The following is a 13,231-nucleotide window of genomic DNA, read 5'->3' on the forward strand; positions in this document are numbered from 1 at the left end:
CTATACTACATACAAAAATTCAAAATGGATTAAAGACTTGAATGAAAGACCTGAGACCATAAAAATCCTAGAAGAAAATGTAAGTGGTAAGTTCCTTGACACAGATCTTGGTGATGATCTTTTTAAATATGACACCAAAAACAAAAATAAACAAGTAGGACTATATCAAACTGAAATGTTTTGGAACAACAAGGGAACCATCAACAAAATGAAAGGGCAATCTACTGAATGGGAGAAAATATTTGCAAGTCATATATCCGATAAGGGGCTAATATCCAAAATATATATATAACTCCTATATCTCAATGGCAAAATTACAAGCAAACCCATTAAAAACTGGGCAGAGGGTCTAAACAGACATTTTACTGAAGACCTATAGATAGCCAACAGGTACATGAAAAGATGCTCATAATAATTGAGGGAAATAGAAATCAAAACTAGAATAAGAGATCACCTCACACCTATTAGAATGGCTATTATCAAATAAGAAATAACAAGTGTTCACAAGCATGTGGAGAAAAGGGAACCCTTGTGCACTACTTGTGAGAAAGTAAATTTGTATAGCCACTATGGAAAACAGTACAGAAGTTCCTCAAAAAACTAAACATGGGGACGCCTGGGTGGCTCAGTGGGTTAAGGCCTCTGCCTTTGGTTCAGGTCATGATCTCAGGGTCCTGGGATCAAGCCCCATGTTGGGCTCTCTGCTCAGTGCAGAGCCTGCTTCCTCCTCTCTCTCGCTGTCTGCTTCTCTGCCTATCTGTGATCTTTGTCTGTCAAATAAATAAATAAATAAAGTCTTAAAAAAAAAACAAACTAAAAATGGAACTACATATGATCCAGCAATTCCACTTCAGGGTATTTAGCCTAAGAAAATGAAAACACTAACTTGAAAAGATATATGCACCACCATGTTCACTACAGGACTGTTTACAATAGCCAAGATATGGCAACAACCTAATTGTCTATTACAGATAAATGGATAAAGAAATTGTGATATATATATATATATATATATATATATATATATACACACACACATATATATATGTGTATATATATATAATGGAATATTATTTAGCCATATAAAAAATATTATTTAGCAATATAAAAGAATGAAATCTTGCCATCTGTGACAACATGGATGGACTTCAAGAACATTATGCTAAATGAACTAAGTCAGAGCAAGACCAATACCATATGATCTCTCTTATATGTAAGATCTTAAACAAAAGACAAACTTCTGGATAGAGAGAACAGATTGGAGGTTGAGGGAGTTGGGGGTGGGGGGGTGAGAAATGGGTGAACTGTTGTACTTTTTTTTTTTTTAGTCTAAATAGATCAAATAAAAATGCAAGATCAAACTAATCCACAAAGTCCAGAAGTCTTTAAAGAAATACAGCTGACCCTTAAAAAACAAAAGGGATAAGGGGCCTACATTCTCCCCAAGCACTCAAAAATCCACATACAACTTTTGATTCCTCAAAAACCTAACTACTAATAGCCACCTTACCAATAAGTCAATTAATACACTATGTACATCGTATATACTATATACTATATTCTTACAATAAAGTAAGCTAAAGAAAATTTTAAAAATTGTAAGGAAAATACATTTACAGTACTGTACATCTATTTACTGGAAAAAAAACCCACATGTAAGTGGACCCATGCAGTTCAAACCTATGTGTTCAAGGATCAACAAAAATGCAGGACTAAGCCAACTTAATTCAAAATTTCCAGCATCCAATCAAAATTACTAGACACACAAAGAAAATATGACTTATAACCAGGAGAAAAGTCAATAGAACACATCCAGAAATCACAGATGATGAAATTAGCAGACAAAGATGTTAACATAGCTAGTATAAAAAAGCACAAGCATTTAAGATAAATATATTCTATTTCTCCTGTTCAGAATTTAACACTCATACATCTTCATGGTAACGTTAAAAGATATAAAAGTTTAAAGAGAAAACATATTTTGACCAAAAATAAAGCAGAAAAAGTGCTTCAGACTCACCTTTTCTCGCTATAATATCCCTAAGAAATTACTCAGTATGAAAGTAAATCCTAAATAAAAAAGCAGTATTTAGAATGAGCTGTGAGAACTTACTCTAAATATTTAAATTTAAACTGAAAGATATAAAGAAGCACTAGACTGAAGGCTTTAAGATCAGAGGATCAGATCCAAAACCTGGTTTGGATACTTCGTAACTGTACGACAGTGAGCACATCATTTAACCTTTATGAGCATCCACGTCCAGAAGCATAAAACAGAGATAATCTTTCCTTGTAATGCAGTGGTGTTGCAAGATTTAAAAGTAAATATTTTATATAGGGCCTACCACCCAGTTGGAATTCATAGCTCAATGGTGAGTTTTACAATACCCATCTTTAAAATATATATAAAGTAATGTATAACTTCATTAATTATCTCTAACAAATTTGAGTGAATGAGGAAAGGATTTCAAATTTAAATAGTGAGCTTGAATTGGGAAGTGAAAAATCAAATCAACGATAAAATCATTCTCAGGGCACCTGGGTGGATCAGTCGTTAAGCCTCTGCCTTCAGCTCAGGTCATGATCCCAGGATCCTGGGAATCCAGCCCCGCACTGGGATCCCTGCTCAGCGGGAAGCCTGCTTCTCCCTCTCCCACTCCCCCTGCTTGTGTTCCCTCTGTTGCTATGTCTATGTCAAATAAATAAATAAAATCTTTAAAATAAATAAATAAATAAAATCATTCTCCTGCCTAAGAAAGTAAACTATCTGACCCACAGCTACAGATACATTGTTTATAGAGCTAGGACAGAGTTGTCTCATTTCTTTATCTCTAAGGAAGCAACCCTTTGTAACCAGTTACAAACAGACTTTGGAAAGAAAAGATGCCAATCATAGTGACTGACACAACCTATGAGCCTTTAATCTTCCCTAATAGCATGCTCATCATCACCCAGAAAACTGCACCACAAAATTAGAGAAGTTTTCATGTTAACTGAAGAATTTCTTCCACTTTCTATACAAAATTAACAAACAAATCCTAACAATCAATATAGACTGCTATTCTCCCATTTAAAATGTTTAATTTCTTGGGATGCCCGGGTACTCAGTTGGTCAAGTTTCTACCTTCCGCTCAGGTCAGGATCAAGCCCCACATTGGGCTCCCTGCTCAGCATGAAGTCTGCGTATCCCTCTCCCTCTGCCACTCCCCCCACCCCTACACCTGCTCTCTCTCTCAAGAGCACTCTTTCTCACTCTCTCTCAAATAATTTAAAATAAAATAGAATGTTTAACTTCCTGAGAAATTAGTTTTAAAAGCCAACAAAAAAATAAAACCAGCTTTACATGCAAATGATTTACTATTATAGCTGATTACACACAATATACACCATCAAGCTCACTAACCAATTTCTTTGTTTTTGCTTTGTTTAGGGTCATCAATTCTGAATTATTTTACACTAGCTTCATTTTACTTTCTAAAACAAAGATTTTCAAGTTTTGTTAATAACTATTACATTAGTAAAAAAATTACAGATATTACCTTACAATCAAATTACTACCTATATATGGACACTATATGGACAATGCTACATACATATCTGATACACACATCCAAACACACACACCTGCCTTAGAGTAGGAATTGATTTTATTGTTGAGTCGCTGCATGAGTAATAATACTGCTTCCAGCTTGTTGACAATCTCCATTGTGATACCTTTACCACCATCTCCAAGACACTTGGGCTTATAGGTCAGAATGAAGTGACTCCAGGCTCGCAGCACTACTTCTGCATCATCAGCACTGATAAGGAGGCTGTCTCTTAACAGTGCCCTTACAGTGCCCTCCACTTTTTCTAGAAGCTGCCTCCATGGCCGCGTAAGATCAACCTGAAATTTCCAGAGCACAAACTCATCATAGCCACTGGCCAGAGTCAAAAGAATACTCTTTTAAATTAAGAAACAAAAAACAAAAAACTACTTGTAGTCACCAACACAAAAGACCATCAGTCAGACCACAGCATTATATGTGTTTTGCCCAAAAAAGTGAAGACAGACCATTTACCTGCTCAAATCCACCCAGAAGCTCTGTAGTGTCCATTGCACTGTTCATAGGCATGATCTTTAATGTGTGACCAGTAAGGTGTGCCAGAAGCTGGACCAGGCTACTCTTGCCCACAGAGGCTGGCCCCACGAGGATGACCATCCAGCTCATCTGCACACACTTCATAATAGATTCCAGAGACCGTAACGACTGGTGCAGAAGTGATAGGGGATGGCGGGACAGGAGAGGAATGTAACTGCCACGGGAAAGGACTGAGTAGCCCAGCTGAAAAAGACATGCCAGTGAGATTTCACAAGTGTGTCTGATTGTGGGAACAGACGAAATCAAAGGAAAATGTAAAACAGAGGATACTCCTACATGCCTCACCTGAACATCATAGGGAGTGATGTGAAATAGTCTGGTTCCCATATATGGGTTGGAACTTGAATTAAACACATCCTTGAATACAGCAATGACCTAAATGAGGACAATACAATTAAAGCACAAACCACTCCAGCAAATTCTAGCCAAACCTTCTAGATAACATGCACAACAAGAGTCAGAACACTGTGAGTGAACACTAGTCACAATTTCCTTATCCTTTTGAATATTCTCTTATAAACTTCCTCTTACAGATTACATTAAACTAAATCTTGAGGATGAAAGCAAACTGGAGCCCAAGCAAAGAACAGTCATCTAATCTCAAACTATTTGAGAATCCAGTTGAGAATGTATCATAAATTAGTTATGGATATTATGGCAAATCTACACATGAAAAAAAATCAATCTGCTTTCATCAACCAAGATATCACCTAAAAAAGCAGAAGAGAATAGTAGCTTGAAGATTATAAAGAACACTGACAATTTCGTGAGCACCTACTATGTGCCAAATGTTGTAGACATGCTTTAATAGATTATTCTGATCCTTACAGCCTTGCAAAATAGGTATCATTTCCACTTTATAGATATGGATAATAGAATTCAGGAGAGTAATAAGGATTTACTAATGGTTAGTAGGTGATTTTTAAATCCAAGCCAGTCTCACTCCAAAACACCATTTTAGCCTAAGTTATTTATATAGAATGACAACCAATGCTAGTTATCTGATTATTTATATTCAGTTATCCCTTCCTTATTAGAAATACGATTAGAAAACTTGCCATTAGTCCTATTTCTTTTCTGGATTTCTTTTTAAGAGGAGTTGGGGCAGGGGAAAAAGCTAAGGGTGTATACAATACACTAATTTAGCCCAGAGCAGCAGGAAAAATTCCAGCCACCCACAATATGTACACCAAGTTGCATGTTTCTAACAAAGCAGTAATACTCATATTCATCACTGTACAATGGACTTTAGTCAGAAGATAAAAATAATATTATAAAATAAGTTCTAGGAATAGAATGTATGGCATGGTGACTATAGTCAATAATACTGTATTGCATTATTTGAAAATTGCTAAGAGAACAGATTTTAAAGTTGCCATCAAAAGAAAAAGTCTTTTGTACTATGTAAGGTAATGTGTGTTAGGACTTACTGCAGTGATCGTTTCACAATGTATACAAATACTGAATCATTGTGTGTACACCTGAAAATAGTATGTTGAATGCCAATTATACCTCAACTAAAAAAATTAATGAATTTGAAAAATATCAGGAAAAAAGTAATAAAGATAAAATCATTATCAGTACCAAACCTTGATGAGGAGTCAAAAAGCAGCACAGGAGAAAACTGTTCCTGTCACATACTTTTGTGTCCAGGAGTTTGATGATCTTACATTGTACTCCAAAGCATATTATATTCTCCGCTCCCTGACAGTCTACCAGAACTAAAATTATAAATACTTTCACAGTGTAGTTGGTTTAGTTTTATAAAGACAGATTCAATTTACTCAAACTCTTCCAGCCTTGATAAGCCCTTCTCCTATTACTATTTCCCTCACTTTGTATGTGTGTGCGTGTGAATTAAATAATTAACATAGAGAAGCGAAGAAAACCTTCCATACCTTACACTGACATTCCATCTGACTAACATCAAATACCCAATAATTGGCCAGGGTCTGGCCACAATGAATACAGTATAATTAGTTAGCAGATGAAGAAAATAAAATTACTAGTTGATGGTATATGAATTATATATAATGAAATTATATTTTAAAAAACTAGGTGAGGGGCGCCTGGATGGCTCGGTGGGTTAAAGCCTCTGCCTTCAGCTCAGGTCATGATCCCAGGATCCTGGGATTGAGCCCCACATCAGGCTCTCTGCTCAGCGGGGAGCCTGCTCCCTCCTCTCTCTCTGCCTGCTTGTGATCTCTTTCTGTCAAATAAATAAATAAAATCTTTAAAAATAAATAAATAAAATAAAAAGTAAGAAAAAAAACTAGGTGAATATTTTGTCCTAATACAATGACTAAAGGCACCTGTACATAATGAATGAGTCAACATTTGGCTGCAACTGGGATATGAAAGCAAAGTCCCAGGCTGGAGAGCTGGCTCTACCACTCACTACAGGTGATACTCCATGACTATGGGCATTGAATCCTCACTGATGAAGAGGTCAGGACAGTGCCTCCTGCCTGCAGCTACTGTGAATATTCTGTGAGAATGGACTTTAAATACCACAAAACAAAACGAACACATTATTAGTTTATTAGGCTAGGAATTCTAGTGTTATTTTCTGCTTACAAAGAGGTATTTTTATTTCCATTCAGATACAGAATATTCTTTTATGTACCTACTTATACTTTGTAGATTAAAGACTTTGTAACTCAAAGTTTCTTTAAAAAACGGAAAACTGACCCCCTCTACTGAGTATCACCTGTCTCCTCCTGTTTCTCCCCTTTGCACCTTGAAAGAGGCTAAAGACCTAGTTCTTTATTACTGGGGGGGCCATACTGTTTAAAGGAGGTTTGCAGTAAAGGGATTCAGATGGATAAATGAAGTATGTACTCTGAAGCAAATTACTCTGCACTTTGAGACACTGAGGTAGGTGAACTTTCAGTCTCCTTCCTTAACTTTTTTTTTTCCCAGTTTGTGTTTTATTGACACCAGTGCTCAAGCTTCGACCATGTACTTCCTCAGTGGGTAGAGCTGCTCCTTCTGCGGCTGCTTCTTGGCCTTCAGCTCTTGCTCGTGCTTGTTCAGCCGGTGGCACATGGCGCTTGTCTTCTTGGGCCGCAGACCCAGGGGCCTGCACTTCTTACCTTTGTAGAATTTCCTGCCTTAGTTCTCTTTCTGGTTGATGACTGTGAGAACACTGGCAATGGATCTGCCAACAACTTGGACCTTGGAGAGCTCGGAAGCCATGCCACCCGTCACTCTGGCAATGCACAGCTGGGACAGCTTCACCTCAGCTCTTCCAGCAGTTTAAGCAGCTCCTGCTTCTTGCCACGAAGGTCTCGAGCTTTCGTCTTGGCCCTGTCTGCACAATCCATTGCTGCTGCCGCTACGGAAAGAGCTCTTTCCTTAACTTCTAAATTCTAAGCAGCTTTAGTGAGTTTAGTATTAATTAGTGAGTATGCACTTTCTCTCCCTTAGGAAGAAATCAACTTTCAGATGGAAAGAAACACAAAGAACAAGTATGAAACTCACCTTTTCTTTGTCTTCCTTGGTTCTCATTCTCTCACCATAGACCAAAAATACATGCTGACCAGGATCATAACACCCAGGGGACTGGTCAACTAGCATCAACTGACACCAGCGGAAAAGGTCCCGAAGGTTGAATTCCCAGGGTCCTCCTTTTTGCCCCCATTTCTTCTCAATAGTCACTTCGTGATCAATCTAAAAAGAAAACACCATTATTGGGAAACATGTCCCATTGCTAAGCACACTGCATTAAGTCCTATCAATGTACTACAAATGTATACATAATCTGAAACAGAAATAAGGTTTGATACCAAGTCTCTTCCTCCCAACCCAGACATCTAAACCAGGAATATTCTTGTAAGCATTAACACTGACAAGATCTTAATAACCATTATCCTTAAATGAGTAGTTTTTTCCAGCAGAAACATCTACAATTCAATGTGATTTATTTTAGAGACTGATAAATTTGATAGTGTCCCACAATGAAAAAATGATGGTTCTATTACAGCATGAAAATAAAAAACAATTAATACAAGTAGGTACTTACTTGGCTGTTGAAAGCAACCATCTTCTTAACAATATTTTTGTCAATGGCTGGAAACAGAGTACTGGCAATGAACTCCATGTCAATTACTGTAAGGGGATCCACAAAGACCTACAGAATCCAAAAAGAACATGAAGAAATACTATTGCTTCTCCTTACTGAAAACCAGGAAGAACTACCACTTGCAAAGTAAAATTGTTATTTAACACCAAAGTAACAGTACCTCAGTTTAGATATACATAAAGATTGTTATAGAAATCTCTTTTCTTACATTTTTAGGATACAGAATCCTATAAAATATTTGAAATACAGGGCAACAGAGGTTTTGTTGTTAGCTCCACTCTAATGAATTAAAAAAAGATAACATACAACTTAAGGGTATTTATTTTTATTTTTAAGCATTTCTGTCTTTTTAAATTTCCTATGTATATTATGTCCTCAAAACTAGATGGTAAGGCATAAGAGCATTTACTTCAAAATCTAAACTTTCAACTTTTCAGTATGTTTGAAATTCCTCATAATAAATTATTCTGAAAAGATACTCAGCGAATTATGGAAAGGGACATCAAAGAAAGCCAACATCCAGAGCCATTTCCAAATCTGTAGGCTAGTCAAATTTTGACAAATAAATATCAAAACAAGTAAGCATATGTGTATAGATACACATACACACTCTCCAACCTCTGCAAACGAGAATAAAGACAGTAAGAAAGACATCAAATGTTAATAATGATTGACTCTGATATGGAGAATACTGGATTTTTTATTCTTCTGGTAGTTTTCTTTTCCTTCTCACTTTAACTAAAATGCATTATTTTCATCATAAAAAAAGTTTCAGTATTTTAATAGATCACGTAGACACCTGGAAAGGTAAAAACTGGTCTTGCTCCTGAGCATGGTAATGGAATTCCTGGAGGGGTGGTTATCTTACCCTCCACTAACTGATAACACACCGGTTTTCCAGGACTGGAGACAAAGGGACACATACCTGAAGAGAAGTGATGACGGGAATCAGTCACATTAATATTCACCATACAGAGACACGGAATTGAGAAACAGATCATTAAATCGGTGCTCTCTCATTCTTACAGTGAGCATCCTCATAGGTCTGTGCCTCAGTCCTATCAGCCCCAAAACTCTACCTTCGGTCTCCATGGCAACAGCAAATCTTACCTGAGTGAATCTGTTAAGGAAAGACCTTGGCAAGCCTTTCCTCCCACCTCCTTGTCTAAAAGGATTCTGACACCCGAAAATCTTTGTCTTTTCATGCTGTACTTGAAAACTCATTCCCAACTCAGGAACATAGATTTCTCCTCTGTGGTCAAAACAAGCATTGAGTCCTTCCAATACAGACTGAGAAGCCAGATTGAGCTATTTGAAGAAAGTATATATATTTATTACATATGCTATATAACTATAAAAAAAAGAATACATATAAAAACAGAATAGTATTGTCTTCAGGAGGAAGAAGCTCAAACAGTACTGATAACATTCCATTTTTTAAGATTTATTCATTTTTTGAGAGAGAGAGAGAGAGAGAGAGAGAGAAAGTCGGGGGAGGGAAAGGCAGGGGAAAGAGAACTTCCAGCAGACATGCCGCTGCACACAGAGCCTGCCGTGGGGCTCCATCCCCCAACTGCAAGATCACGACCTGAGCCAAAACCAAGAGTTGGACACTTAACTGACTGAGCCCCCAGGTACCCCAGTAATGTTCTACTTCTTAAGCCAAATATATTCATCCTATTATTTCATATACAGACACATGTCAGACATCTAGAGTATATAAATTATCAATAATTTTTGAGTAAACTGAATAAACAGACTGAATTTTTTAAAAAGCAGTTTAAATCTTCTCTAAAATTAAACTGCATCCATTGTATTCACCTATACAGGCCTACCTTGTACATCCCAGCTTACCAAAAAAACTTGCCAGTACACAGATCTCATTTTTGCACTATGAGATCTTTAAAGATGAAGACTGCTCTTTATATACTTAAATTATCTTCTCCAGCTCAAATACTGAATGAAATCTCTAAATGGGTTTCAAAGTCATGATATAAACTACATAAAGTAGATCGACATGGCTAACGTTCACCAACATTTTTGTGAACAAGAACAAATACCAGGAGTTTCTGTGCCAAAAATGAAAAGAGCTGAATGGAGGTCTTCAGATGTGGAGTTTACAGCTCAGGGATGCGAAGCGTGGTAGTATTTAGGTAACATAGAAAAATTCAATTAGGAAAATGAGAAATCAATAAAATGCAAAGGGACAAAAAAAAACCCAGACTCTATCAGAATTTCCAGTGTCATGTTTACATAAACACTACAAAGCACAAAATCCACTGAATATTCCCAAATATGTAAAACTCTAAAAGCTACTCTTTTTTTTTTTTTTTTTTTTTTTTAGTATTTTATTTATTTGTCAGAGAGAGAGCAGGCAGAGAGGCAGAGGGAGAAGCAGGCTCTCTGCCATGCAGGGAGCCTGATGTGGGACTTGATCCCAGGACACGGGGATCATGACCTGAGCCGAAGGCAGCCACTTAACCGACTGAGCCACCCAGGCGTCCCTCTAAAAGCTACTCTTAAATGTGACTTAGTTAAGAATGTCTTGGGTCACCTGGATGCATTTCCACCCAACAGGACTATGGTCTGAAGCCTTAAGCTTTAAAACTGATCATTTTTCCCCCTGGCTAAAGAATATAATACTACCACGCATCTTTTTCCAAAAATCAGATGGGACACACCACTCTCCTACCATGAGAAGTAGGAAGAAGCTCAGCTGAAAAGTAACCCCACAGCCTGGCCTCCAACTTCATACCCAAAGACATCAAAATCTTGGGGACCTGCTGGGGCCAGTCTTAAAAGTTCCATCCACAACATTCTGATCACACCAATCATTTAAACTTCACCACTACTTTCCAGCCTTTTCCTGGATTAATAAGGCATATGACTAGATGCCATTGCCCATAGCTTTAAATTTTTTATTTTTGTACATCACTTTTCCATATCTCCAGCTGCCTGCTGGTCACTAAGTTTCAGCATTTATCCCAGGTGTCATGAGGGGCTCTGTTCTTCCAGTCAATAACTTACCCATAAGGCACATATAACACTGACCATTTTCTCACTATTTTTTTTTAAGTCTCTTAAGATAACTTCCTGCAGTCTCTCTGTTGCTCTTATAAAACATGTGGTTGACACTGTAAAAAACCCATGAAATAAATACAAAATACAAAGCCAGCTAGACACCAAAGAATAAACCAGTGAAGAGACAGTTTTTTTCTGGAAGCTGGCTTATAACAGCAGGTGTTAGTGGCTTGTATATACAAGGGTTTCTAGATATGCTTTCTGACAAGTGACTTTTCATATTCTTCAAAGGAACCGTGGAGGACTTTTCTTCATTAGAAATTTGTCTGTAATAGCAAAACAGCATGACCTAGCTATATGAAAAGTAAGGTGTGCCCTAGCAATATAAAAGTATGACTGCTTTTCCCATTGTGACCCTGTGCTTGGCATGACAGATAGTCCTCTCACCTCATCCAACACAACCCAATGGCCTGCCTTCAGAGCCGCCAGCAACGGACCATCTCGCCAGGCAAACTCTCCTCCCTTGCCTCCTTCAACAGGTAGATCTGCTCCAAACAGGTCTGTGATGTCCTTTGAGAGGAGGCAGAAAGGAGGAAAAGCCAACATTACATAAAAAAATTAACTAGATCCCAAGACTCTAAATCTAACATGATAAATCCTTGGGCCTTATGCCGCTTTTCCTTTTTATACCAAGACAGAACTAATTAATCCTAGCGCTCTTTACCAGGAGCCCAGACATGCCCCCAAGGACCTTCTCACTACAACACTGCACGTTATCAACTGATTGGAGCTGGAGCTCTAGATCAGTTCTTAACTGTGGCTATACTTGGAAATTAATTAGTGAGTCTTACACAAAACAAAACAAATAAAAATAAAACAAAGACCAGTAACAATACCCAGGCCCTGCTCCCAGACCCTACAACTGGAGAGTCTTATTTGTCACCTCTTGTCCTGTGAGAGTGCTTAAAGGACATTTTATTTCTATTACTTTTTTTAGAAAGGACAAAAATAAAGAAGGCTATGTTATAATAAATACTGAATTGGGCAATTATCTCTCAAAAGACAATGAGATTAAAGCATCTGGAGAGAATAATATTATAGATATCAGTTATTAATAAATCTAAAAGGAGACTTAGTTTGGAAGGTCATGTTGCTTTGGTCTTTATCACCATGAAATGTTTGGGATTCTGAAAATGTCCTAATTATTTCTGATTAAGAAACTCTATAAACAGATACAAACATTACTCCCTATTCTCATCTTCATCAGCTGCAGGATGACTAAGCTTACCGTCTGCTCTGACAAGTTGATTCGAACAAGGATGTTGCCTGAAGCCTTTGCTAATGCTCCCACCAAACTTGTCTTGCCCACACCAGGGGAGCCCTCCAGGAGAATGGGTTTGTTCAGTTTTGTAGCTCTTAAGAGCCTCTGGGCATTCATAGCTGTGGTGCCTGCACTGAGTGCATAGTCGGCAACATTATTCCTGTGAAGGACAGGTCCTTAAGCAGAGAAAAGAAAAGCCACATATTAGCTGGACCTCAACCAAATCATACATACATGTCAACGCCAAGATTTTAAGAATCTAACAAACAGACTTTCAGTAAGTGAAGCACTATCTACAGTGAAAATGCTCAGCCCTGTTTCAACATGTCCCCACTTTCAGGTTATAAAATCCTTTGAAGGGTTAGCCGGCAGCATACGTTATTCAACTGTGCCTACCACTCAGGTCTCTCCAGCACTTATACCTACGTATATACTCACTTACATAGGTCTAACTGCAAGTTCCTCCTACACCTGGAATTACTACATGTACTTGCACAATTTACCTTCACAAATAAGTATTTTCTTTTTTTTTTTTTAAAGACTTTATTAATTTATTTGACAGAGAGAGAGAGATCACAAGTAGGCAGAGAGACAGGCAGAGAGAGGGGGGAAGCAGGCTCACTGCTGAGCAGAGAGCCCGATGCGGAACTCGATTCCAGAACC

General features: G+C 37.7%; 1 protein-coding gene and 1 pseudogene across 4 annotated transcripts in view; both read right to left on the reverse strand.

Moving 5' to 3' along the window:
* MDN1 (midasin AAA ATPase 1) overlaps nucleotides 1-13,231 on the reverse strand; it is a 168,242-nt gene that overhangs the window by 72,291 nt on the left and 82,720 nt on the right. For all 4 annotated transcript variants that reach the window (XM_032858123.1, XM_032858121.1, XM_032858122.1 and 1 more), the window contains exons 36-43: nucleotides 12,536-12,744; nucleotides 11,695-11,817; nucleotides 9,337-9,534; nucleotides 8,167-8,274; nucleotides 7,626-7,814; nucleotides 4,428-4,517; nucleotides 4,062-4,325; nucleotides 3,625-3,886 (exon numbers count right to left, since the gene is read on the reverse strand). In XM_032858123.1, the coding sequence (XP_032714014.1) occupies nucleotides 3,625-3,886; nucleotides 4,062-4,325; nucleotides 4,428-4,517; nucleotides 7,626-7,814; nucleotides 8,167-8,274; nucleotides 9,337-9,534; nucleotides 11,695-11,817; nucleotides 12,536-12,744 (1,443 nt within the window). The remainder of the gene's footprint in view (nucleotides 1-3,624; nucleotides 3,887-4,061; nucleotides 4,326-4,427; nucleotides 4,518-7,625; nucleotides 7,815-8,166; nucleotides 8,275-9,336; nucleotides 9,535-11,694; nucleotides 11,818-12,535; nucleotides 12,745-13,231) is intronic.
* On the reverse strand, nucleotides 6,842-7,468 carry LOC116868014 (annotated as a pseudogene).

This window comes from Lontra canadensis, unplaced genomic scaffold (assembly GCF_010015895.1).
Source record: "Lontra canadensis isolate GAN:19392208 unplaced genomic scaffold, GSC_riverotter_1.0 scaffold14, whole genome shotgun sequence".
In the NCBI taxonomy this organism is placed as follows: Eukaryota; Metazoa; Chordata; class Mammalia; order Carnivora; family Mustelidae; genus Lontra; species Lontra canadensis.